General features: G+C 35.0%; 2 protein-coding genes across 3 annotated transcripts; one reads left to right on the top strand and one right to left on the bottom strand.

The window, feature by feature from the left end:
* Window positions 1-8,132: 8,132 nt before the first annotated feature.
* On the top strand, window positions 8,133-12,834 carry LOC120089524 (acyl-coenzyme A oxidase 3, peroxisomal-like). The gene is made up of 13 exons (XM_039047025.1): window positions 8,133-8,671; window positions 9,052-9,169; window positions 9,297-9,404; window positions 9,505-9,677; window positions 9,790-9,889; window positions 10,071-10,145; window positions 10,264-10,394; window positions 11,042-11,177; window positions 11,259-11,378; window positions 11,597-11,743; window positions 11,823-11,927; window positions 12,011-12,112; window positions 12,288-12,834. Exons 1-13 carry the CDS (start codon window positions 8,217-8,219, stop codon window positions 12,564-12,566), a joined length of 2,049 nt encoding a protein of 682 aa, XP_038902953.1. The 5' UTR covers window positions 8,133-8,216; the 3' UTR covers window positions 12,567-12,834.
* Window positions 12,835-13,458: 624 nt separating this feature from the next.
* Window positions 13,459-17,027, bottom strand: LOC120089375 (transcription factor VOZ1-like). Of its 2 annotated transcripts, XM_039046820.1 has the most exons (6): window positions 16,857-17,027; window positions 16,665-16,772; window positions 16,121-16,387; window positions 15,876-16,025; window positions 14,556-15,144; window positions 13,459-14,398 (listed from the first exon to the last, which is right to left on the bottom strand). In XM_039046820.1, exons 3-6 carry the CDS (start codon window positions 16,343-16,345, stop codon window positions 13,902-13,904), a joined length of 1,461 nt encoding a protein of 486 aa, XP_038902748.1. In that variant the 5' UTR covers window positions 16,346-16,387; window positions 16,665-16,772; window positions 16,857-17,027; the 3' UTR covers window positions 13,459-13,901. The 2 variants fall into 2 exon arrangements, with proteins under 2 accessions (XP_038902748.1, XP_038902747.1); XM_039046819.1 differs by lacking the exon at window positions 16,665-16,772.
* Window positions 17,028-26,423: the final 9,396 nt, after the last annotated feature.

The following is a 26,423-nucleotide window of genomic DNA, read 5'->3' as shown; positions in this document are numbered from 1 at the left end:
GCCTTATAGCCTTACCAGGCTATATAGAATCATCCAAGAAGGGACCAGAGAAATACGAGAATTACTTTTTGCCTTAGCAGTGGACAAGTCACGTCGAGCAATCTACGTTAAGAATTTGCCCTTCCTAGAGGGAGCCAGGTGATAAAATTTATTGCTTTCCTTTACTGCTTTCTAGTTTAACTTCTTGTTTTTATTTTTTAGGTTCTTTCCATTTGTCCTAAAGAATAAGAAGATCAATTTGAGGTAGTCCTCTTACCACCATCTCGTGTGCGAAAATGTCATCAGGGGAGGTTTTCTGTTCCCTTAACTGTTTTATTTTTTATTAGGCTTAGATTAGAGATACAATGGGGACAATGTATCATTTTAAGTTGGGGGTGCAGTATGTTGTAACTGATGGGGTCCTTGAGCGTTGTGCTCGGACGATGTTTGTATGCTTGAATTTGCTTGTTGCTCTCTTGCTTGGTTTGTTATGATGAGTAGTTTATGACGCACCATTTTTGTGATTAGGTTTGCATGAAACTATGTTTAAAGAGCATGATCATGATTTCTAGCCCGTTCTAAAAAATTTTCTTATCTTTCATGCATATTTAAGTCCCTTATCCAATGAGGTTTGGTCTTACGTCCTTAGAGTTGTATTATTGGGCTTATGTTTTTGTTGTCACCTAGAAAGGCCTAGGTGATACATGGTAAGTGACTGAAAGCTCAATCGAGTAATGCATGCCTAAGTTTTTTTTTTTTTTCCAAACTCTTGTTTTGTATTATAAAAGCCAAGTGTAGAGTATGTAAAAAGCAAGTTTGTAAAAGGCGGAGTGTGTTGTAAAGTAAGAGCAAGTTTGTATGTTATTTTTTAAAGGGATTACTCCTCTTTCTTAGGTTATGATTGACCCTAGGCAGCTATGACACCCGTAGTTTCCCTTTGAGCTAAAGTACCCCGAGGAATGAGTAAGCTTTAACATCTTGTTAGGAGACATTTCTTGTAGTTGGATGATTCGCATGACACCCGTGTGAGCAAGCCAAAACAAAGGTGATGTGTCTAAATAAGGTTTCCACTATTGAACCTTCGAGCCAGTGTAGGAGAAAATTGAATTGAGGGCCCTTTAAAACCATTCCAACCTTTGTGAGCTTAATTAGTAGGCTTTTGACTCACACATGTATGAAAAGTTGAGAATTATTTTTAAATGTGCTTTATTGATTGATTGTAATTGGATTTCATTTTTTGATTGCAAATTTCATCCTTATAGACTATTGAGACTAGAGTAACAACCCTTGTGATTGAGCAAGTGTATTTTTTGTGTAAATGTATAATTTTACCTTGATCGAGGATGATCAAAAATTAAGTTGGGGGTGTTTAATAGCACCAAAATTGTGCTATTTTTTTCTTCTTAATTCTAGGTTGTTACTATATTTAATGTATTTATTTGATGATTTTGTAGACATCGAGTATCTTGGAGGTAGAATTCGTCGTTACGAGCTATTTGGGGTAATTTTGAGCAATTAGAAGCTAATTTGAGCAATCAGACTTCAAGAGGAAGTAAACAAATGAAAACACCCCTAGACAAAGTGTTGCGACGCTCAAACGAGTATTGCGCGATACTATAAGACAGTAGCTACCCATTCGGTGAAGAACAGGGAAGCGTGGCAACATTATAAGTGGCGTCGCAATACTACAAATTGAAGCAGACAAGTGCTGCGGAGCAGAGCAGCTTTGCGACGCTATAGTATTTTCTATAAATACAATCCTTCGCGTTTTAGGGCAGACCATCGACCCACAATCGGCCTCCAGCCGATTTTTATCCTTTTCTTACCTCCCTACTTGATTTTTCTCCCTTTTTCTTCTCATCTCATGTAACTAATGGAATGATGTGGGGATTTGTCTTCTTCATCTTAATGGGAAGGTAAGTTCTAGCTATTTTCTAGTTTAGGAGAATTTGGAACAATGTAGTATTTGGGAGTTTTGTTGGAATGCAATCTTTTTGTTCTTGTTAATGGGTTTTAATCTGAACTTTGTGTTTATGAATTGCATGATTTTAATTATTGATTGACGCCCAATAATTTGTTGTGTGATTCTAATGCTTTGTGATTACCTTGTAATATTTGACAAATATTTGTAGGTTAATCCCATTAGAAGCAATAGGTTAATTAGGCAAAAAGGACTTCTCCTATCAACTTAAAGGAAAACCATATCTCTTTAACTGAAAATGTGCTTCGAGGAACTAATCTTCCGCGCTTCCCTGAGGTTCGACCTCAGACTTACCTCTTATATTACTAGTTAGTATAAATAGTTAGTTCGATGATTTATAAATTTTATTTGTGTGGCAGTATTTTGAGAGCAATAGCATAAAGACGCGTTCGTTAACTGCCCAAGAGGGTAAGTAGTGGAACTCACTAAGCAAAGTAAGCAGTGTTCTTAGAGATAGGAGTAATATTATGCTCAACGCAACCATGCATTATAGAGATATAAACAAGTGGCTGACCATCAAGAAGTGTGCGATGCGTTAGTGTGGTGAGCTGAGATTACCCTTGCGACCAACTTAACGACTTGGTGAAATTTTCTCTCCCAACCTTACTCCTCCAAGCATCTCATCATGTGTTAATAGTTGTTCCATCTCTACCAATTCTCATAATCAAACTTCAATTGCTCAGTCTGTTTAGCTAGGAGTAGGAGTAGCGTATAGTAATTAATTTCTTTCTTTTTATTTTTATTCACCGCTTCAAACACATTACTTTACAAGTATTCTTTAGTTGCAAGTCCCTGTATTCGACCTTGGATCGTTTCGAGAAACTTGCATTCTCGTTATATTTGGCAAGAGAGCAAAAAAACTTGTGGTAGGAACGCATGGTCATCGCATAAATGATTAATGCACTACATATCCTTTAGATTATCGTGTGATCATCGCATATACCATTACTACATATTCTTCTTATCAACGCATGATCAATGCATGACCATCAACGCATATTAAATCATCATCAAAACAAGAATTATATTTCCTCCCCTATCATTTACTGACCTCCAAAATTTAATGGTGGGAGAGGTTTGATTTGATGAATTCAAAGCCTTTGCAACTCAAAGCATAAAAAAATAGAAAGAAAAGAAAAGAAAAGAAAAAAGGAGTTTAATAAATTTTGTTAAGCCCAATGGCAATGCAAGGAAATTTGGGTTGATAAAAATTAAGTTGTGAATGGCAGTCACCCATAGCTGAATGTTCACATGACATCTGTGGAGGCAAGCCAAAAAAAAAAAGTGAGTAACTAAGATCAACATTCAATTTAGAAACTCAACAAAGAAAGACGACTGCAATGTCAGCGTAAAGAAATCCCGCCTGATAAGTATTAAGTTGAAATTGACACCTAACCATAGTTGGATGATCTGCATAACACCTGTGTGATCAAGCCAAAAAGAAAGAGGTAATCGAGCTCAGCACCTGAAAAAAAAATTGAGAAATTTTTTTATTTAACACATTACCTGAAAATTAAAAACCAAGCTAAATCAAGAAAATGAGGAAAACAAGTTTGAGGATAAGAATTGCTGAGTTTTAGAGTTCAGATACATTCCTTTAGGAAGTGAGAAAAGCATGCTAGTATACAATGTCTTAGTGATCCATAAGTTGTGGGAGTATCCTGAGAGATTAGACAACATATAGAAAGTCAGAATTTTGTTTGAAATATTACTTGAAGACATGCCTAAGGACAAGCATTATTCTAAATTTGGGGATATGATAATTTATATTTCTACATATTATTGTCTCTTAGATTTAGAATATTTAGAAGTATCTGATGAGAAAAGCATTAGAGTCATAGGAAAATTGAGAAAATGTGCTTTCCATGCATTCACAGAGTTTAAAAGAGAGCTTAAGTGAAAATGATATCACTGATACGTTTATTATGCAGGAATACAAGTGAAAACAAAGAAAGAACCATGCGCTGGATCCAAAGACAAACCATGCGGCCAAAAGATTCATAAAGCAAAGAAGATCCAAAGGCTCAATAGATAGAACAAGAAATTCAAATACAAGTAATGTGGTGAATCTACTTAAGCAATGAACATGAGAGCCAAATGTCAAATGCATCTAAGAGGACTACTGACTACTTCAACTACAAACGTGAAAAAGTTATCTGACGCAACTGCCACTGTCCTATATGGCAGAAGTGGTCTCTGCTCCAAGCTCTATATATACCTCAGCTCCAAATGAAGAAAATGAAGAGAGGAATAATCGAGAGATCATAAACATCACCATATCAAGAGAATGACAAGGGCGAAGAGCATTCTCTAGAGTTTGAGAGAATTTCTAGAGAACAATCTTCTCTTCCATTCCTGAGATAATCTTTCTTGGAGAGCCACCATCATCGTCGCCAGAGAAAGAGACTCGAGAGACTATCTTCTCCACTGTTCATCGCAAAGCACAAAATAACATCCATTTCAGGCCAATAGAAGTAGGAAAGGTTGTTGGCGATCATCATCTCCCTCCATTCATCATCTTATCTTTACCATTTTCTGTATTTCTATTTCTACAAATTTTCATCATACCTTGTAACAAACTTTTTTCTATTTTTATATACATCATGACTTCATCATCTACTTCTTCCACTTTTATTTTCCTTTCCATGAGTAGCTAAATCCTTAGTGAGTTTGGATGAGTTAATCCTCATTCCAACGAGCTTAATGATTAAGCAAATGTTCATTCGAATAATGAAGGTTTAAATCTAACTTTTGATTTCTTTTAACCACTAGAATCATGAGATGATGATTAACTACTCGAGAGAGCAAGTGATTGTGGATTTCATTAACCCGGGTAAGTGACGTGTTTAGAGATAAGAACTTCCTTACGTTACAAGTAACCTAAGCATGCATCAAGGAGACATGATTTATGTGGCTAACTTGCCGAGAGGAAGAGTCCTAAAGGTTAAGAACATGAACATAAGCTTGTCATCAGGCTTAGAGGTTTGAGGATTGCTTATTCCAACTTTATTCTCTCATCTATTTTTCTTCTTAATTCACTTTTGTGCCACACGTTCACTCTCTCACTTTCACTATCACACTCTCAACATTTTATTTCCATTTCTTTGGTTTATGTCTTACCATCACCCACATCACCATTAATTGATACATACACACCTGCGTTTAACCGTAGAAAATCATGAACGGATTTCGTTCTTTATTTAATCAAAATCCCCATGTTCAATCTCGGTCCTCACCAAGACTACCTCCTAATTGGTTTATACTTTGTTTAAGAGAAAACTTGTGTGAATTTTAGATATTATTATTGCATTAACCAAACACAATTGAGCACACAACAGTTTCGTTTAGAGAGAAAGAGAGATGAGTTTCATTTTAAGTTGAATGGTTGTGACGGGAAAAACAAAAAGGAGGAAAAGTTTAAAACCCTAACTTATTTTATGGTGAGTTCGGATAAACGGCAGACCGAACCAAACAGACCCAATTGATTTGGTTCAGTTTGCTTCATTTATATTTTGTTAAAAATTGACCCGAATTGAACCGAACCAATTTGGTTCACCGGTTTGGTTTAGATTTTTACACTCTTAATGAAAACATAGTTGTATTTTCTATTTACAGATATGTATTTGGTAACATATTCAATCTTTGTCTAAAATGTGTTAGATACTCTATTTATAAACCATAAACTAGTTGTAGTTATCCACTAAATATTAATTGACAATAAACTATTATTAATTTATTTATGAACATGTTGTATGTTAAAAAAATTGTACAATTATTGGTTTGTAATATTATATAATTTATCGTACATATTTTAATTACAAAACTTTAATTTATAATATGACATACCGTATTTATAAATGCTTTTATGTTTATTCAATAAAATTCTGCATTTTAAAATTTAAAACTCAAAATATGGATACAATAAAAACATAAAAATGTTGTTTTCAAAATTAGTACTATTTGGTTCACAGGATCTAAAAACAATTTCCAAAAGCAAAATTTGGGTTATTTATCAAATACATATTTGTTGAACTCAGTAAATCTGGAAACATAAAACATAATCAAGATTGCCAACGCTAAATAGATCCAAAGATTTCTCAAAATTTATTGATACGTTATCAAAACCTTGACATTTCTCCGACATCTTGAAAAAATAATTTTCATTCCAAACGAGATATCAGACCTTATAACATCTCAAAATTTCAAGATGTTGTCAGAAATTTTATGGATTTCATTCAAATAACTTATTAAACTCTTACAAATATATTCATTTAGCCTTTCATATTTTAAAAAACTTATAATAAATTCTTTTATCTTTCAAATTTTCCACAGGTCTCTATGCTACAAATAAGAACTTTCATGGCATATTAATTGTGCATTATTCAAGTGTTCTAAAAAAAAGAAACTGGGTATTCTTTAAGATGATAATAACATAAATCTCAACTAATATTGTCCAATGTGAATTTATCTATTGGTTAAATGAAGTAGACCTGTCAAAGTTAAGTTATAAATAATTTAAGATCGTAAAGTTTATCGTTTAAAACTTTAGAACGAAATATATGTAGGGACAAAAATATATTTTGCCATTCATTATGAAATTAACGGTGCGATGTTATTTGCTTTCCGGATAAGGATCTTACAAGCACAGTTGATTGATTCTTACACGTATCTCAAGGAAAATAATAAGAAACCATTCTATCGTTTTCCTTTTCCACAAAAAAAAAAAAAAAAAAAAAAAAAAAAAAAAAAAAACTAACTTCTTTTACAACATTAACTTAATCAAAATTTATTTATTGATCAATTGTAATGAGCTTAAACCGCAAATGTAATTGGATTGATTTTGATCATATTTACTTAAAATTATGAATTTTGTCAAATTTACTGTTACGTTTCCTCTATTTTTACTTTTAAAGATCTAACAGCAATAGTAACGGTAACGATAACAAGTAACAATAAAGATGTGAAAATTGATAACTTTTAGATATAACAGTAATAATAATGGAAGTCATAACGGTAACTACAATGATAGGGTAACATTAAGACAAAATTATTAGGTACAATTGAATTGAGTAATTTTTATTCATCAATTATATTACGTTATTTTATTATAGATTTGGATATGGGACCCATATACTAAGACAAATGTAGAAATAAGTAAATACTAAAAGTAATCAAATTGGTCAACTTATTTTTTCCCATTAGTCTATTACATTTTCAATAGGGTTAACATGACCTTAATACGACTTCATCTTGTGCGTAGGGTTTTCTAAAAATTCGATGACCCAAAATTTTGAATAATTTAATTCAACTTGTACCATTTATCTTGGTTTATGTATTGAGTTGGTACATGTATTTATCGAAATAACCTAACTCTAATTTATTATTAATTTTAAAAAGTATATATATATATATATATATATATTTATCTATGATATAATTATCTATAGATATGTTTATTTTGATTTTTTTATTTCAAATTTTTTTAATCATTTATTCTCCAATAATTCTTTAAAATATAGCATTTAAAAAAATATATAAATTGATTATATGAAAATAATAAAATAAAATGAACGTCCATCACTATTTATTTTTTGTTTTTTCTATAAATAGTTTGATATTTTTTTATTTATAAAAATTTTCTAAAGTTTTTAAATATTAACATATTTATTTATTTTTAGAATAAATTTTTAAATATATGATTCGTAAATTAGAACCCATCCAATTCTCTTAATGCTTGAATTAGATTAATTATTTAATAAAGATTATTCAAGTTGAGTAAATTGATTTAATCCTTATTAAAGGTACGACATTGTCAAGTCTGCTATGGCCTATTACCGTAATTTTCAATCCATATATTATTTCCAATAATTTGATCGCCTAAATCGCATAGGTTTTATTTATCTTTAAAGGGGCGTTTGGGGCGTAAAATTGAGTTGAATTGATAATTATTATAGGAGGAGAGTAATTGGGAGAGTTATGCGAATAATGAAGTATAAAATGTGAGTTAATGCAAATAGCAAAATAATAAACCTCTTTAATAATTAATGAACCAAACAATGAGTTTTTACCCAATAAAGGTTAAATCCGATACAAATTATTTGGACCCGCGCGTGACACGCGCTCTCTCTGTCTCTCTAAAGTTCAACCCCCATGGCGTTGGTTTTTATTGTATATGTACATTACCTGATCTTGATCTTACAGAAGCAGTTGAATTTCGCCATTTTCAATTTCATCTTCCTCTCTTCATTTCTCTGCAATGGAGCGCGTTTCTTGGAGAACTCAGGTGCTTTCTAATCATCTTCTTCCTCGTCAATCTGCTTCACTTCTTAGCCCCAATCCATGTCTCGAATTCTCTCCTCCAGAGCTTTCCGAACGCTTCTCCTTCGACATCATAGAGATGCGGAACCTCCTGGATGCACATAATCTTCCAGACCGGGACTGGATTTTTGGGCTAATGGTGCAGAGCAAGCTGTTCAATCCCCTGCAATCTGGTGGCCGAGTCTTTGTTTCCCCTGATTATAATCAATCAATGGAGCAGCAGAGGGAGATGACCATGAAGCGGATTGAGTACCTATTGGATAATGGCGTTTTTAAGGGTTGGCTTACTGATAACGGAATTGAAGCTGCATGGAGGAAGTTTGCGCTGTTTGAGGCAATTGGGATTTATGATCACTCTTTGGCGATTAAGATTGGGGTTCATTTCCACCTATGGTATGTTACAATGCTGAATAGACGAGATGATTATATTATTCACAGCTTAATACTTGTCAGTCATTATCCCAATTCGTGTCTATTTAACAACTAGTTAAACGTTTCCTTTGAGTTTAATTTTTCTTGTTTTTATTGATGCTCGTTGCGCCTTTTAGACGTTGAATGATTACTAAATTCATAACTTATTGAGTAACTTACAATAGGGTTAATCTTTTATTCATATCTTTAACTCTCTCGTCCATTTGTGGGTTTAAAAACTAGTGATAGACTTTGCTAAAGATTGTTAGTATTAAGGGAGAAGAAATGCCATTGTCGTAATTGGAATACATGATGTCAAATCACTGCTAAACCCAAAAACTTGTTTGTGCTACTCTTTCTAGGGGTGGAGCTATCCAATTCTTTGGGACAAAGCGTCATCATGATGCATGGTTAAAGAAAACGGAAAATTATGCGATCAGGGGTTGCTTTGCAATGTCTGAGCTCGGTCATGGAAGTAATGTATGTGAAGATTGTTTCATAGTGTGCTTCAACTGCCTTGGTTTTTATATATATTTGTAAAAAAAAAAAAAAATCCTAATTCTTCTTCTAAGTTAGCAACAGTAACTTCATATGTAAGTGATTTTAGGTTCGAGGAATCGAAACAGTGACCAAATATGATTCAAGCACTGGAGAATTTATTATTAACACTCCCTGTGAGTCGGCTCAGAAGTACTGGATTGGCGGGGCAGCCAAGGTAAAAGCAATATTTTAAACTCTAATTTCTCGATCATTTGTATTTTGTGTACCAATCAAATTAATTTTCCTTCCTGACATGTTGTTCAATTAATCTTTAGCATGCAACACATGCTATAGTCTTTTCGCAGCTTGACATAAACGGGAAAAATGAAGGTGTCCATGGTTTTATAGCCCAGATAAGGGATTCAGATGGTAATATCTGTCCAAACATACGTATAGCAGATTGTGGCCATAAACTTTGTTTGAATGGGGTTGATAATGGTCGGATCTGGTAAGTACCTTATATATATATATTTTTTAATTGAAGATAATATACGTTTTATTCAGTTGCAGAGAAAATCATATTTTCTATTCTACACAGCAGTTTTAAAAATGTATTTCAGGTTTGACAATGTGAGAATTCCAAGAGAGAATTTGTTGAATTCAGTAGCTGATGTATCAGTAGAAGGGAAATATCTAAGTGCCACAGAAGACCCGGACAAGGTCAATTTTCTTCATTGTTCAGTGTCTACTTATATGTATGTGTGTGCATGCACGCGCATATAAGATTGCATGTATCGATGTATGAGTTTGCATTTTCTCTTCTGATAGAAAGCTACCTAACATTTGATGATTCTAATTGAATTGGTACTGTATTGATGATTCTCTTACTGCACGTTTTCAGAGATTTGGAGCATTTATGGCACCTTTGACATCTGGTCGTGTAACCATTGCCGTTGCTGCAGTTTATTCAGCAAAGGTTTGTTGCTTATATTTATAACCTTGCATTTATCAATTTTGTTGAATCTGGAACTGCATAGTACTCATTCAAATTTTTTAGCCGTTTACTTATAAACTTCACGTCACTCTATTGTCAGATTGGCTTAGCAATTGCTATAAGATACTCATTAACAAGGAGAGCGTTCTCACTTACACCAAATGGGCCTGAAATCCAATTACTAGACTACCCTAGTCATCAAAAGCGATTGCTGCCTCTCCTTGCTAAGACGTGAGTCTTCAAAACTAAAGTTCTCTTGCATCCAGAAGTTTATTCTTCGTAGCATCCCTCGTCTTTCTTTCCCTTCAAGATTAACATTTTTGAGATAGCTTATATTCAGCAATTATGATTAAAATTGTTTTTTAATTTTTTTTCTGTTGATTTTAAGGGAGGATAAGTTGACTTTATTTCATATTTTCAACATGTGACTTGAATAACGAGTCTTGGGCTTGGACTGAATGCTCATATGTTTGTCAGCTACTAGACATTGAATCCGTGTATTATATTCATGTGCTAGTTGTTGCTTCTATTCCATTTGGAGTGAAATTTGTAAATATGCAGTTAATAAAATTTTGAATACCTAATGTGATTTTGTTGGATGCCTGTGGGCAGGTAAATTGCAAGCATAGTCTACCTATTTTGCAGTAAAACATCTTCATTATTTAGTGCAGGAATGCATAGTCTAGTCCATTTAACTGTTTTGCAACTATGGAAGCTTCTTAATCCCTTGGTTGTTTTGAGGATATGGACATTACCATTATTCTTTCAATAAATGTGAACGCGCATGTTTAAAATGAAAAGAGTAATCAAATAAAGAATAATGATTATCTCAGTGATGTAATTGCTGCCATAGATCTTGAATGATGCTAATTGTGCAGATACGCTATGAGTTTTGCTGCAATTGAATTGAAAAAGATCTATGTGAAGAGAACACCTGAATCTGTCAAAACTCTGCACATTGTTTCAAGTGCATTTAAAGCAACCTTAACCTGGCACAATATGAGATCACTTCAGGTCAGGAGTTGTATTTGTTGTTGGTATAGATATCCAAATGGTTGAAGATATTGATATTATATTTGATAACTTCTGTACAAGGAATGTCGTGAAGCATGTGGAGGCCAAGGCGTGAAGACTGAAAATCGAGTTGGCCAATTGATAAGTGACTTTGATGTTCAGTCTACTTTTGAAGGTGACAATAATGTCCTAATGCAGCAGGTGTGTAATTTCCGTCACATTACTTATAAATTACAATTCAAACAAAATCTCAGCATAAAGAATATTGAGAAAGAAAATTACTGAGCGTGCATAGGAACTCTGATGCTGCAGTGATAATATACATATAAATCATCAAGATTTTATTTGATTTGTCTTCTTATACCTATCGGATTTAGGAGATTGGGTATTTTATCAGTAGGTTGGGTATTTTATCGCAGGTGAGCAAGGCACTCCTCGCTGAGTACGTAGTAGCTAAGAAGAGAAACAAACCATTTAAAGGGTTGGGATTAGAACACATGAATGATGCCTGCCCTGTCCTTCCTTCTAAGCTTACAAGTCCTATCCTTAGGAGCTGTCAATTCCAGGTAACATAAACACTATTTTTTTCCCTGATCAGTGATATCAATTTTCAAATGTTAATTCTTACCACTTCTCCTGCACCAGACCGATGCATTTTGCTTAAGAGAGCGGGATTTATTGAATGGTTTAGCTGCTGAAGTATCTCAATATGAAGCACGAGGCGATAGCAAAGAATATGCCTTCATTCAGGTGAGATTATTTGCTTCTTATTTACTGAATTACCTCTTACTATTCGACCCTATAACCTTCATTATCCTTTCTGGTGTTTCTAGAGCTTTCTGCTTGCAGAAGACTTGGGCAGAGCTTTCTCTGAAAAAGCTATATTGCGGTGTTTTATTGAAGCTGAAAATAGTGTACCGTCCGGTTCAATAAAGGTAAAAGTTTAGTTGTTTTACTTTTCTCCATCTCTACTGCATATTTTTCTGTTTGTTTCTTCATACACGAGAATAAGAATCTGGTCATATTATCTTTCCACTGATAATTCCCAGTTTATCGCCATTGATATATTTTGCCTAATATGAACGTTCATATATATGGTTTATGCTACAGAATGTTTTAGGTCTTCTGAGATCCATGTATGCCTTGATCTGCTTGGAGGAAGATGCTTCCTTCCTCCGCTATGGTTATTTATCACCAGAAAATTTAGCTTCAGTGAGGCAGGAAGTGAAGAAACTATGCAGCGAAATACGACCTCATGCTCTAGCACTGGTCAGCTCTTTCGGCATACCTGACGCTTTCCTGGCCCCTGTAGCATACAACTGGGTAGAGTCAAATTCTTGGTCTTCAGTGCAACAAAAGGAAGGCACCAATGTAGATGGTTCTGCATGATGAGCATTTTTTAATCATATGATAGGAGCACTTGTTGAAGAGAATAAATTATAAGGGTAGGGTGGAATAATGTGACTTATAATTTTATACTGTTGGAAGTATGAAAAGGAAACTAAAGGTTGTTTAGAGCTATGGATTTTTAGAAACAACCACTACTGGAAGGAGGTTGCATGTACACATAATGTAGATGTGTGGAATATTGTGGTAAAATATCAATTTATACCTCTATATTTTAGGAGTTGCATCAATTTAAATCCCAAATTAATAATTGTATGGATTTGAACTTTGAGTTTTTGTTAGTGTATCAATTTACACCATCTATTATGTTTTATTTGGAAAAATCTCATGTTAAATTTATAATTGTCCATAAAGTTTCATAATGCATCAATTAAGATTTTTAGACAATTTTCTTTGAAGATCGTCCATTCATTTATTCTAACTATCCATTTTGTAAACATGACATTTACTTATTTGAGAATTAAATCTTTTTAGGAGTTTAATTGATTTAAATTATAAACTTCGCACTATGATCGTCAAACAAAATTTGAAGGGCATAAATTGATACACCTACTAAAGTTCTAAAGGTTAAATTAATCTTCTTTTAGACTTTAAATTTATGAAAGTCTCAAGAATAAATTCATATTCTTTTAGAGTTTAAATTGATATAACTCCTAAAGTTTAGAACTATAAATTAATAATTGTTCTAACATTAAACATTAAACTTACTATCACTTTCTCCGCTATTTATAATTTAGCTGATTTAGAGCAGGCACGAATGTCATATTGAAAGTTGTGCAGAATTGAATAAACTGCAATGACCATATCACGTGTTAAAACAACATAACATGCTATTGAATTTGCCAACACTGCAGCAAATATTTTCATCCACTGGTTGTTATGCAAATTAAGTTTACAATTCATGGAATATGGGAAAAAATCAGGCCAAGCCAAATGCTTTGTGTTTATGATGTGAAAATATGCAAACAGCTAAAACATAAATTGACTGACCACTATACAACTTTTGAGCAACTAAAGTTTACCATTTAAACTAATTATAAACAAACAGAAACACAAACATCTTCATGCAAATTGGAAATAGGCATTTCCCTGCATATTGAATGAAAGTCCCCACTCTAGAATAATTTAGCATTCAGAATCTCCCTTTCTATATTAAAAAAAATGGGGTCGAAATGCCATGGATCACCAGACAATGCGCCGAAGAGTATATATCAACATAAAGCAGGCACTTTGACACTAAAACTGATAGTAAAACCCTGCCACGAAAATGCAGTAGCAGGCAAGACTCCAGTATGTGCCATTATAAGAATCGGTTGCTCAATTAGCATTCGTTATATTCTGATGATGTGGAGCATGGTTGATATTTGCAGTATCAGGCTTTTTATTATTCACCTTCGTCGTAATCTTACCTTTAACTGATTGTCCAAGCTCAACAGGGCCCTGTGCAGTAAGCCTTCCCATCTTCTTTTGCAGATCAGCCAGAGGATCAGCTGCCAGTTTTCCTTTTGGACTCTTCTTTGCATCAACATGCTTGAGTTCCAGCCTATATAATGCGAATGAATCATAATTGGTGATATCATATTCGTACAAATGCCATTCAAGAAAGCTTGATGGCTGTGGATCCATGTAATAAGACTTTTTCTGACCACCAAACTCCTTCATCACCAGCTTCCTTGATTCATGCCAACCACGGCCACTATAATCCGGCAATGACCTTTGCCTTCGGTTGCCACTTTCAAAGGCTCGTCTAGGCTTGTCGAAGTAGAGCCATTCCCTGATTGTCTCCCCCTCAAGAAATGTAATATCAAAAAGCTCTGCAACAACGAAAAGAACCACTGTAAATACAACTCACTAGGACAGAATAAAGAGCTTATACAACGGAAAATGGGTAATTATAAGAAATAAAACAACAAAAGAAAAATAAAACCAGGAAAACAGAAAAAGTTAGAAACCAACATAAAGGCTTTATACCAGGAGCATTCCATGGAGATTTCCTTGTTGCAGCACCATCACATATGGGTATTCCAACTTCTTTGGCCTGTGTCTTTGCATGAAGAGCAGCAAACAAAGGACCATCCTTAAATCCAATTCCCCCAGGGCGCAATATTGGAATCATTCCAGGAAGGCCTTCGTTTATAGCAAGAACAGAATGACAGCTACTGCAATAGTCCTGACACCATTTAGATCCTTGAGCAGGTCTGAAACAATCCCATAGAGCACATATTGGGCCCATAAAAGCAGATGGTGGGGGTGAGATATTTGGGAGAATATCGGGCTTTGTGTCCTGACTAAAGTCTCCCACATCAGATGCCCCAATAAGAACCCCATAGTCGAACTCTGGATGTGAGTTCAATATATGGCAATTCAAAGTAGACATATCATCCTTACTGACCACCGTGGTCTGCTCAAAGTTTTGATTTAATTTGAAACTTTGACAATTAGACTGAGTATCCATGTCCGATTTGTAAAATGAATAATTCTGTAGAGCTGGAGGAGAGACTTTGCACTCCTCAAATCCAAGAAAACTATCTTGTTGGAGCTCTGAAATACAAAAACCATCCTGGGGCAGCATCAGTTCAGCTAGTTAGCATCTATTAAAATACAAAATATATTATACATTCTCGGGATGGTAGAAAACCAAATGCTGAAAGTCTCAATTGACAGACATATGGGATAGGCCATGATAAATTGGTAATAAGTGTGAGCTTTCTCGTAACATACATCAAAATTTCCTCCTTTTAACCATTTTAAAGACATAAACCTTATGATTGTATCAATCAGTAACAGGCCATAGTCAAATTTCTTTAGAAAGGAAAAAAAACAAACAACAAAAATTGAAGCTCATATACCATAATGACCAAAAAGAAGAGAAAAAAAGGCTGCATTAATTGATAAGCCTCAAATCTCACAAAAGCAATTATGCAGATACTTCCATCACAAATAAGAAGCTAAAAACAACTAAGCCAATAAAAAAGTCGCATACTTGAAGAAACTGGGCTTGTAGACAAAGGTCTCAACATAAACCAGCTAGTTTTCAGCAAATGGCATAAATTAGAAAATACTACAGAATTAATGTCTCCAGTGCAGTTAATAGAACTTTATTAAATGGTTAAGAAGCTTTGTGCAAATTTTTTTTAATTGGCTATACTTCTCAGTTTATCCTTTACATTATAAGCTGGATTATATTGATTCCATGCAGAGAATTCATGATTACGAGATGCCAGGAAATACATGATTTAGTCACTGAAATATGGACTTCACCAGAAAGGAAAATAAAAAAAAAAGGCCTACCTGTACACAATTTGATGGATTGCTGGCAAGAACGCAATGGAGTTCAGGCTCAGCCTTTGGTTCAGCCAATGCACTAGTTGCATCATCTTGCTCGTCACAATGCTCAAGAAGACGGGCTAACTCTTGCGAGAATGATCCAAGACTACCCTCCTAATTGAATGTATAGAAGCATTTAGATTACAAAAAAAGTGATAGAAGAGAAAAACACCCTTTGCAAAGAAAAAGAAAAGTTGAAACGAACTTACAACAAATGAAGAGGCAGGTGACGGTTCATTAAGCTCAGCATTCCACTCCCTGAGCATCTGATGGACTTGTTCCTCCAAGACAGCAACGTCAGTAGTACGACTCTCCTTTCTTGCATTTTGAAGATTGGTGAATATCCCTTGAAGGTCATTAACACGATTCTTTGCTTTTTCCTTCAAAAGCTGATGAGAAGTAGACTGACATTTACTCTTCAAACCCTTCGGCATCGATCTGTCGCTTTTCCACCACCAAAATTATCTTAGCAGCAACTGAAGAAAAAGAAATCACAACGGAGAACCAACCCAATAAGGAAAGTCCGTTCAGATTGCTAAACAGAATGTGCCCAGAAAAAAAAAAGGAAAAAAAAAAAAAGTTCATTTGGGCCTTCGAAAAGAATACATTTTAAAGGTTGTCGTTGCATATTCTTCAACTCCGTCTTACACAGAGTTCAGAAAATGTGAGATTGAATTCGAAACAAGTAAAATTGTAATCAGGATACACATCATAAGATGATCACAATGTTCACCGAAGCTAATTCATCCTTACCTAGGTCTCTATTTAAATTTTCTGTAACATCTTGAACATGTTTTTCTATCATTTTCTAATTCATCATGATCTCTCTGAACCATTGAAGAAACTATCAAAGATTCCACTCTGTAAGAGGTCGATCAATTCAGCCCCAATTTAAGTATTCAAAAAAAATAAATAAATAAACAGCAATGAACATAGAATAATTACCCGCCAAATTGCAGAATATTTGGCTGGAAATCAGGGGAAAGCTTCGAGGAAGAAGATTAGCGGGTTAGTTGAGAAGTAATTAGTCGAGCTTTCGCTCTTCGTTCAGATCTTTTAGGTCACACCAATTCTCTACAATTCAATGTTGACAAAATTGGGGACTCACAATTTACTTCAATTTCCAGGCCTTTTTTTCTTTATTTTATTTTAGAAAATTTTTTCCTATAGAAAAAGCATCAAACAATTTACAGAAATAAAAAAAAAAAAAAACCAATAGAGACTAATAAACTTTAATTGTGTTAAGTGATAGACTTTTATCGAGGGGTGTATATGAGTTGGGTTAGGTTGAGTGTGTTTTTTTTTTACTAATCTCTGAATTTCGGATTGGTTGGATTAGAAACCCAAATAACCTAAATATAGTTTTCAACCCAACCCAACTCCCGTTGAATTGGATTCGGTTGTCGAATTATAACTTATTTTTTATTTTTAATGAAAAATATGTAAATTTATATACAACACATTACTAATAACTAAAAATCTCATAAAATTCAATTGTTAAATACTAAAAATCTATGATATTTATTGCAAACTTTAAACAAAGACAAATATCATAGCAATTTTAAAAGAAAAATATTAAAAATTCACAAATTAATCAATACAAAGTAATCAAATTTTAAACAAAAAAATACACATATATATTATTAATAAATATAAGGGTTGGGTCAACCCAATTTTTTTTTAGCCAACACACAACCCAACCCAACCCAATAAAAATAGAAAAATTCAACTGAACAAGAACAAAACTAACCCAACCAACCCTTACATTTTTGGTTTGGTAGTCCGGGTTGTTCGGGGTTATTTGAGCACCTTTACTTCTATCCGTTTCTATCTATACTAATAGACTTCTATCAATTTCTATCTAACCTCTATCAAAGAAAATTAAATTTTTTTCTATTTTGTATAAATAGGTTCCCTTATTTTTCTATTTTTGAAAATCCCCTTTTATTTTCTTGTCAAAGTAATTTCCAAAGAATCTTATTTTCTCTTTTTTCATATTTTGAGAAAAAAACCAGACGATGGCAATAATCTTAGGGAATTGTACAAAATAGATGGAATTAAGGATAGAAAACTAGCTCGTTTTAAGAGTTATCAAACACCCACAACTTAACTCTTGATCATCCCGAACAAGGAAAAATAGAAATATACATTCAAACAAAAAGGCTTTATTTGTTTTGACTCAATCATTTAGTTCAAATTGGCTCAATTCAATCACATGATTCACTTAATCATGTAATTTATTCAATCATGTAATTCTAATCTCGAGTCTCAATAGAATCACTTGGGTAATCAAAGATTTGCAAACAATCAATTGAAACTCATTTTTGATTTTTTTTTTTTTTAATAAAATCATGGAAGAAAGAATGCAATGCTCCCGTTATTTTAGAGTCTAAGACACCAAAAAGGGTTTATTTACCTCTCATTTCTCTTCCTCTACTCTAGCTCAGTTTTCGGTTTAAGTCATACCATCTTGAAGAAGAGAGGCAATACTAACGCAAGGATGCCTAAAAACTCACACACACAAAAAGTAGAAGGCATCTTTTTTACCTAAAGGGCTAGCTTTCACACTCAACCGTCAGGAACCTATCCACTATTTTCTCACGAGGCCCAAACTAGACACGAAAAAGGTAGCTCTTTTCACCCCTATTCATGCACACACACGGTTAGTAAACTAATACTTGTTTTTACCTGCAAACTTTTATTTTAACTTACTTTTTTTAGCAACTATTTTTTATGTGTACCACATACTAGGCCCCTTATTATCCACTTTGTCTAGTCTTACTTCTGAAACAAGTTGGAAACCCTAAAGGCTGAAGGTGGACCTTTCGAGCTGACAACGAAAGTCAAGAAAGATAAAAATTTTTCTGAAAATCTAGGATTCTAAAATGGACTTGAAACAAGACACTCAATTTTTCATGAGATTGAAAAGATTTTTTGGTTTTTAAATGAGGTCAAAATTTTGTTTGAAAATTTTTGTATCTAAGATCTTGAAAGAATACACTTAAATAAGTGCGTAATAAACTTTTCATTGATTAGAAAGAAATGAGTGAGTAAAAATTATGAATTGAGTTGAATAAAAAATTATTAAGATGATTTTTTTTTATATGTTCATGCAATCAAAACATTCATAAATTTGAAGCCAAAAATGACAAAATTTTTAGAATGGGTCAACATTTGTCTATCAATGTATCAAAATCACAAAACCATACCAAAATCATCAAAATATATATCAAAGCATCAATGTCATAAGATCTCAAATTATCAAAGTATATAAAAATTATCAAGACTACAAATTCAAATATCACAAATCACAAACCACAAAACCCGAACTCAGATACTCAAAGATTATCTAGACATGCATATATCATTGTTAATAAAAAAATTTCAGCATGGCTTATTTTCTAGATATTAAGTCAAATTACCCAAATTCAAAGCATACGTGCATTGGACCCACCCCTAACTTTAAAAGCTAACATTGTCCTCAATGTTGTAAAATAAAAGAAAATACAAGGACAAAAAAGAAAGAGGGGAACAAACAACTCCCATGATTTTTGGACGGGTGCTTGATCTTTTAAGCAAAATGTAAAGCTTTCTTGATGATTATTTCCTGCAGAGAAGAAAGAGTTCAAAATTATTTTAGTTCTTTATTATTTTAGAATGCTAAAAAGAATGAAAAATAAGAACTAAGAAATTATAAAAATCAAAAGAAAGAAAGAGAAAAATTTGCTTCTAAAGAAAGAGAAGAATTTGACGTTTGGCTCTCTCCAAGAAAGAAAAATATTTATCGTTGATTGCACACGTTGGGTGATGTGGGCCATGTGTAAGAGGGTTCGTCAAAGCAAGGCTCAAGTGAGCTTGATTGACTTGCCCTTCATTAAATCTTTTTGAGCTTGAGCCTTTTCACCCTTTTCTTCAATTCTTTTTCTTCTTAAGGAACATGAAGAGTTGTTAATGTTTATTCATCTAGTCAAGCACATCCACCTCAAGAGTTGAGGAAGCCTTGACACAGTGGGAGGGTTTCGAACCCACCTGCTTGTTATATGAGTTTAATAGAAACTCTAACCATCATATCAAATGACGACATTAAGGATCTATTGTCCTATAAATAGGCAATGGATGATGTGGACAAAGATGAATGAGTTAAGGCTATGGATCTCAAAATGGAGTTTATGTACTTTAATTCAGTCTAGGATCTTAAAGTCAACCTTATAGGGTAAAACCTATAGGTTGCAAATGGATCTACAAGAAGAAAAGAGGTGTAGATGGTAAGGTACAGACCTTTAAGATTAGCCTGGTGACAAAGGGTTATACCCAAGTTAAAGAAATGGATTATGAGGAAAGTTTCTCACATGTTGCCATGCTTAAATGTATATGGATTTTCCTATCCATTGCCACATATTATGACTATGAGATATGACAATTGGACGTCAAGGCTGCCTATGGTATTCTTAATGAGACCATCTACATGCAGCAACCGAGGGGTTTATTACACAAGATTAAGAGCAAATTTTTTGCACGCTTAATCGGTCTATTTATGGATTGAAAGAAGCATCTCGATCTTGGAACTTAAGATTTGATATTGTGATCAAGTCTTATGGCTTTAACCAAAATGTTGATGAACCTTGTGTTTACAAGAAGATCATCAATAGTTCAGTTGCTTTCTTAGTGTTATACACAGATGATATCCTACTCATTGGGAATGATATAGGTCTACTGACAGATGTTAAGAAATGGCTAGCTGCCCAATTCCAAATGAAAGATTTGAGAGAGATGCAATTTGTTCTAGGGATCCAGATATTTAGGGATCGAAAGAACAAAATGCTAGGCTTGTATCAGGCATCTTATATTGACAAGATGCTTGTTAGATAATCGATGCACAATTCCAAGAGGGGTTTATTATCTTTCAAGCATGGAATTGTATTATCTAAGGTGTTGGGTTATATGTCCTAAAACTCGTAGTTTGTAAACAGTAAACATATATAAAGTTTATGTTAGGGTTAATGCCCTAAATCTCATAGGGTCCTATAGTTTGTAAATATTTTGAACAAAGTCATTGTTTATTTAATAAAATATGTGATATTTTATTCCATATTTAGTTGCATTAACAATAAACTCATAAACTAACATCAAAGGTTATCTTGTAGCTTAAACATGTATGTAGAGACATACGGGTGGATCACATTTAAGTAATAAACTAAATGGTCTGTAATAGATGGATAAGGACGGGTACTTTATCCTTGTGACACTACAAGTATGGCTCGCTTTGTAGGTGTTATAATTATTGTAAAGTGCTACAAATGATCTAATCCTGATCATTCATGTATAGACATGTGAGCGGGAATATTCTATACAAGGAGTTTGTATCAGACCAGACCACGAAATGTTTAGGCTCATTGTATAACGTCATTCATAATAGAGACATACATTTCACCAAGATGACCATAGGTAACTTGACCTGAATCCTGAGTGAGTTGTGAACTCCTACCTATGAGGGCGGTCCTTTGATTTGTATGGGTGAGAGTGGCTAGATCGTCGACTCAATAAGTCTACTATTTTAGGGATTCGTCTGATTGGAAAGCTGGGAACATAGCTACATAAGAAGGAGTTCATTCCTTCCCCAAGCTCGAGGTAAGTTGATAAATTGCTCCCTTAAGGGCTAATTTTGGGGCATGAACAATGTGGCGCCACACCCTCTCCTAGCTCGAGAGGAGTTTAGTTGGACTATGATATATTGTTCACTAAAGGAATCAGTGGTACTTAAGGAGTTAGTTGTAACTATAGGGGCAAAACGACAATTTTGGTCCAGTTGTACTTATGAGCAATTTGTGAAGGGTGATTGTATTGTTGTTTGGCCAATCAATAGTACGATGACCCTTCACAAATTGCTCGTAAGTACAGTTTGGCCAATTTACCATTTTGCCCTTATAGTTACATCTAACTCCTTAAGTACCACTGATTTCTCTAATGAACAATACATCATAGTCCTACTTCTTGGGCCATGAGAATGAAGGATCTCATATTTAAGAGTTCCATGAGCGCTTTCGGATCGCTCCGATCTCACCGTGACCGAAATACAACATTATATATTCAACACATACAGTTATGCAAATAAACTCTAATTAACGGCATGCTATGAACAACAAAAACACAAGGGAAAGAGTGCCATACCAATTGAAGACGTTTTTCACACTTCGGCACTCCAAGTAGCGGAACAAGCGATCTACCAACGCCCAACGGAAATGTCAACAATAGCAGCACGAACAACCGTAAATTCACGACCGCAATGAGGATGACACCACCATTAAAGAGCCCCAGGTATTCTCGGAGTGAAAACCTAAAGGGTGGTCTTTGGTGAATTTGGTAAAGGAAGGAGAAAACACGAATCATGTAGAGGATAAGCAAGTGAGAGGGAAGAAAACGTTATCACATAGCAGAAATGCTTATCGTTTAGAAGAAGCTACACGATCATGTAGATTTTACTGAATGATCGTTTAGGAAAAGGTATACGATCGTTTAGTAAAATCAGCACACTATACGATCATTTAGAGAAGCTATCCGATCGTGTAGAAAATAGTGTGTGATCGTTTAGGTGCGAGGTAGATGATCGTTTAGGCAAAGAGGACTATTGTATAGGCTCTCGTTTTATGTAAGCGATCGTTTACAATTCTCCAACGCACGCTCTCACTTTTTCTCTTCGGGCAATTGAATGACGGGGCGAATGAACTTTTCATTCAAAATGAAACAATTTCATTTTTATTTCATCGGTTACAATAACCGACTCATTCCCATTAACCCACGTCTAAACGTGAAAATTGGCTTAATTATCATATAATTAACCAATTAATTAACTAATAAATATAATTATATTATTTTTAACCTATAGTTTGATATCACATATCTACTATAGTATTTTCTCCTCTACTTGATATAAATCATATTTATATCTAATTTCATCTAAAATAACGTATCTCATACATTTAGTCAATTATATCATATATAATTAACCAATCCAATTATATCATATATAATCGAACTTCCTCTTGTCAATTTGAACATTTCAAATTAACCCAAACACTGGTTCTCGACTTTATCCAAGCTATTGGGGACCTAATGAACTTGTGGCTCGAAGCTCCAACAGTCCGTAAATAGCTGACTAAACTCTTTAGCCACGAGATCCACCATCCGTTAACTGTCTGGCATTCCACTAAATACCAACAGCTGAACTCTTCTTACCACAGATATATTTCTGTGTCCATCAGATATAACCAATCATGAGTACGATGACCCCTTCACAGACGCTCATAAGTACAACTAGGCCAAATTACCGTTATGCCCCTTTAGTTACATCTCACTTCTTAAGTACCACTGATTTCTCTAATGAACAATACAACATAGTTCAAGTATGTGTGAACACCTCTAGGGCCAAGAAAAGGTATGTGGCGCCACATCGTTCAAGCCCCAGAATCAACCCCTAAGAGAGCTATTTATCTATTTACCCATGCCTCGGGGAAGGAATGAATTCCATCTTGTGTAGCTTGTAGCTGAGTTCCCAGCTCCCAAATCAAACGAATCCCCAAAATGGTAGGTTTGAATCGGCGACCTGGCCACTCGCATCCATACAAATCAAAGGACCGCCCTTAATGGCAAGAGTTCCCAACTCACTTAGGATTGAGGTCATGTTACCTATGGTCATCCTAGTGAAGTGAAGTCTCTGTCATGAACGGTGTTATATAACGAGACGTTAACACTTCGTGGTTAGGTCTTATACAAACTCTTTGTATAGGACGCCCCTGCTCGCATGTCCCCTACTGATGACATGCAGAAATGAATGTCATCTTAGGCCTTTTACTTAGAATTATGAAGGTTGTTAGGCAGAATATGCGGCAATCATGATAAGAATTCACGAGAAAGTGAGCTTGCATTGATTAGCATGTTGAATCTCAGCTAACCCGTTATTTTGCGTTAATTATGCGTTCAATATTCTATTTTTGTAGCTAATGTAGGAAATGAACGCAAATGCAGAAACCGGACCACCGCATAGACGACCGATGCGGAGAAACACTCCATCGCAAAGGTAAACACATCGATCAACGCATGGATGTTACGGTAATCAGCCATATGTGTCCATCGCATGGGAGTTGCGCTTGTCAAGCGATTGCGATCATCATGTAGAGTTGTGGTATTAAGCGAATGCGGCCATTGAATGATTGCAGCTAGTGACAATGCAGACTAATGGGATCAAGGCAAGGTAGGTGGAATGAACGCATCAACGCATCTATCTCGAGAAAATCCAATGCTGATGCTGACATTTCACCTACCACACCGTTAGTGGTAGAGGTTCAAAAAGGACTAATGCGCCGAACGTCAGACTTAGAGCAGTCCAATTAATGTTGTCGGCGATCCAAGCTCTATAAATAGAGGCTGATGAATTGAAATTCAAGTTATCCGGAGATTATCCCTCAAACTGGGGATTTTCCCCGTGATCCAGACAAATTGCGTGAGAAGATGGCTGAGAGTTCTTCACCTCCTTCATCCATTCCAAGTGATGATCGGAGCTAGATCTAGAGAGAGTCAGCTTCTTTGCCCATCTATGGCACCACCGGCAGCCTTAACGCACATCCGCTGGAGGTAAGTCTTTGCTTCCAGCCGGTCATTCCATTTCATTTTATTTTCTTACATTGTATTGTATGACATTTTATGCTTAAAGAATTAATACAATTTATTTTCAATGCACTTCTCTATTTCCTTTGACTCCATTTCCATCTTCTTGCTTAGCATCTTTACTTTCATAGCAACACTTAGTGGGATTACTTGAGTATCGCATACTTAGTCATGTGGATTAGGAATATGAAGCATGTAGAAACCCATTGAGAGGTGTGCGTTGCGTGAGTGTGTGAGTAATATTATTTGCTTAGTGTGAAGCTATTGCAACGCCTATCTATAGGTTAATGCATTGCTTGTCTATAAGTAAAGTCAGCAACCACCAACTGCCTGGGAGGGTAAGTGGTTGGTCGTATTAAGCAATGTATGCATTGTTCACTAGGGATAGTAACAATCTTAGGTCAGCAAAATTCATGCGGTTACCTTGTCTTATGAGCACTTCATTCATCATTTAGGCATACTTGGGAGAGTAGTCTAAAACACAAATCTAAGACTCGGGAGACCGAATTGGAACACATAGGCAAGAATGGGGATCTTAGAGATAAGCTCTGTTTGTCAACACTGCATCGCATGCCTCTAGGAATAGGTATGATGATATGTGGTCGTCTTGTGAGTGTATCATCGTATAGACAAGAATTAGAGGCTTATGTGTAGGTGCCTTATAGACACCTTTGCACATACATCACATGCGTTCTAGCATTAGAAGCCGTAGCATTCGCACCGGGAGGTGGTTTACTATTGTATGAGTGTTGCATGATCACATGGCTTGTGCTGACTAAGGGTGCCCTTGCGGTCACTGTTAAGGGTTGCAATGAAATCATCTCTGCAATTTATCTATTTTTCCATACATTTATTTCATGTCAAGGTTTTTCGTATCTCTACCTTTCATGCATGAATTCATTGCAATATCTGTTAGATAAGATGCATATTCTATTCTTTTATTTAAACTACCGTATGCACATCACCACATTCATTTTGCTACAAGTCCCTGTGTTCGACCTCGGATTACCCGAGAAACTTGCGTTCGCGTTATACTTGGCGTGAACGCAAGAAAACTTATGGCAGGACGTATGGTCATTGCATACATTCATTAATGCAATCCAACGCATGACCATCGACGCATGTTTATCAATGCATATCTTAAGAACATGCATCGCATACCGCGATCGAGGGATTTTGGTTGTCGAGTAAAATTGACTTCCAAATTTCTGCCATCACCTACACGAATGATCAGGATCAGACCATCTATGACAAGTCACAACACTTATGACTATTCCACAAAGCGGGTTGCGTCCGTATGACCAATATAAGGTTTCCCTCCTATATCCATATACTACAGACCATTTTGGTTATCACTCAAGACATGATCCACTTGTATGTCATCACATACATGCATGAGTCACATACAGATAACCAGGGATTTTATGTTACCTTTGTTTGTGGTAAAACAAATAAAACAAGCAACTGAGCAAAATACTAGATGTAAAGTAAATATCATATATTATACAACACAAGCATTCATACAAACTATTTAAAAACTACAAGACACGAGACTTTAGGGCATCAACCCCAACATAGAAAGTGTGGCACCACATTGTCAAGTCCTGGAATCAACCTTTAAGGGAGCAATTTATCTACTTACCCCTACTTTGAGGAAGGAGTGAATTCCGTCTTGTGTAGCTGAGTTCCCAACTCCCCAATCAGAGAATCCCCAAAGTGGTAGGTTTGAGTCGACGATCTGGCCACTCGCACCTATGCAAATCAAAGAACCGCCCTCATAGGTAGGAGTTCCCAACACACTCAGGATTAAGGTCATGTTACCAATGGTCATCCTAGTGAAATGAAAGTCTC

This window comes from Benincasa hispida, chromosome 10 (genome assembly GCF_009727055.1).
Source record: "Benincasa hispida cultivar B227 chromosome 10, ASM972705v1, whole genome shotgun sequence".
Lineage (NCBI taxonomy): Eukaryota > Viridiplantae > Streptophyta > Magnoliopsida > Cucurbitales > Cucurbitaceae > Benincasa > Benincasa hispida.
The sequence above is the reverse complement of the archived record's forward strand: the minus strand, read 5'-3'. Positions and strand labels throughout refer to the sequence as shown.

What these genes read in the sequence shown, in the direction of transcription:
- LOC120089524 (XM_039047025.1), top strand. Translation starts at nt 8,217, where the DNA reads ATGGAGCGCGTTTCTTGGAGAACTCAGGTGCTTTCTAATCATCTTCTT. An exon ending in CTGCAGTTTATTCAGCAAAG is followed by an intron (nt 10,146 to 10,263) that starts GTTTGTTGCTTA and finishes CTCTATTGTCAG; the next exon opens with ATTGGCTTAGCAATTGCTAT. An exon ending in TTAGGAGCTGTCAATTCCAG is followed by an intron (nt 11,744 to 11,822) that starts GTAACATAAACA and finishes CTCCTGCACCAG; the next exon opens with ACCGATGCATTTTGCTTAAG.
- LOC120089375 (XM_039046820.1), bottom strand. Translation starts at nt 16,345, where the DNA reads ATGCCGAAGGGTTTGAAGAGTAAATGTCAGTCTACTTCTCATCAGCTT. An exon ending in CACCTGCCTCTTCATTTGTT is followed by an intron (nt 16,026 to 16,120) that starts GTAAGTTCGTTT and finishes ACATTCAATTAG; the next exon opens with GAGGGTAGTCTTGGATCATT. An exon ending in ATCTCCATGGAATGCTCCTG is followed by an intron (nt 14,399 to 14,555) that starts GTATAAAGCCTT and finishes TCGTTGTTGCAG; the next exon opens with AGCTTTTTGATATTACATTT.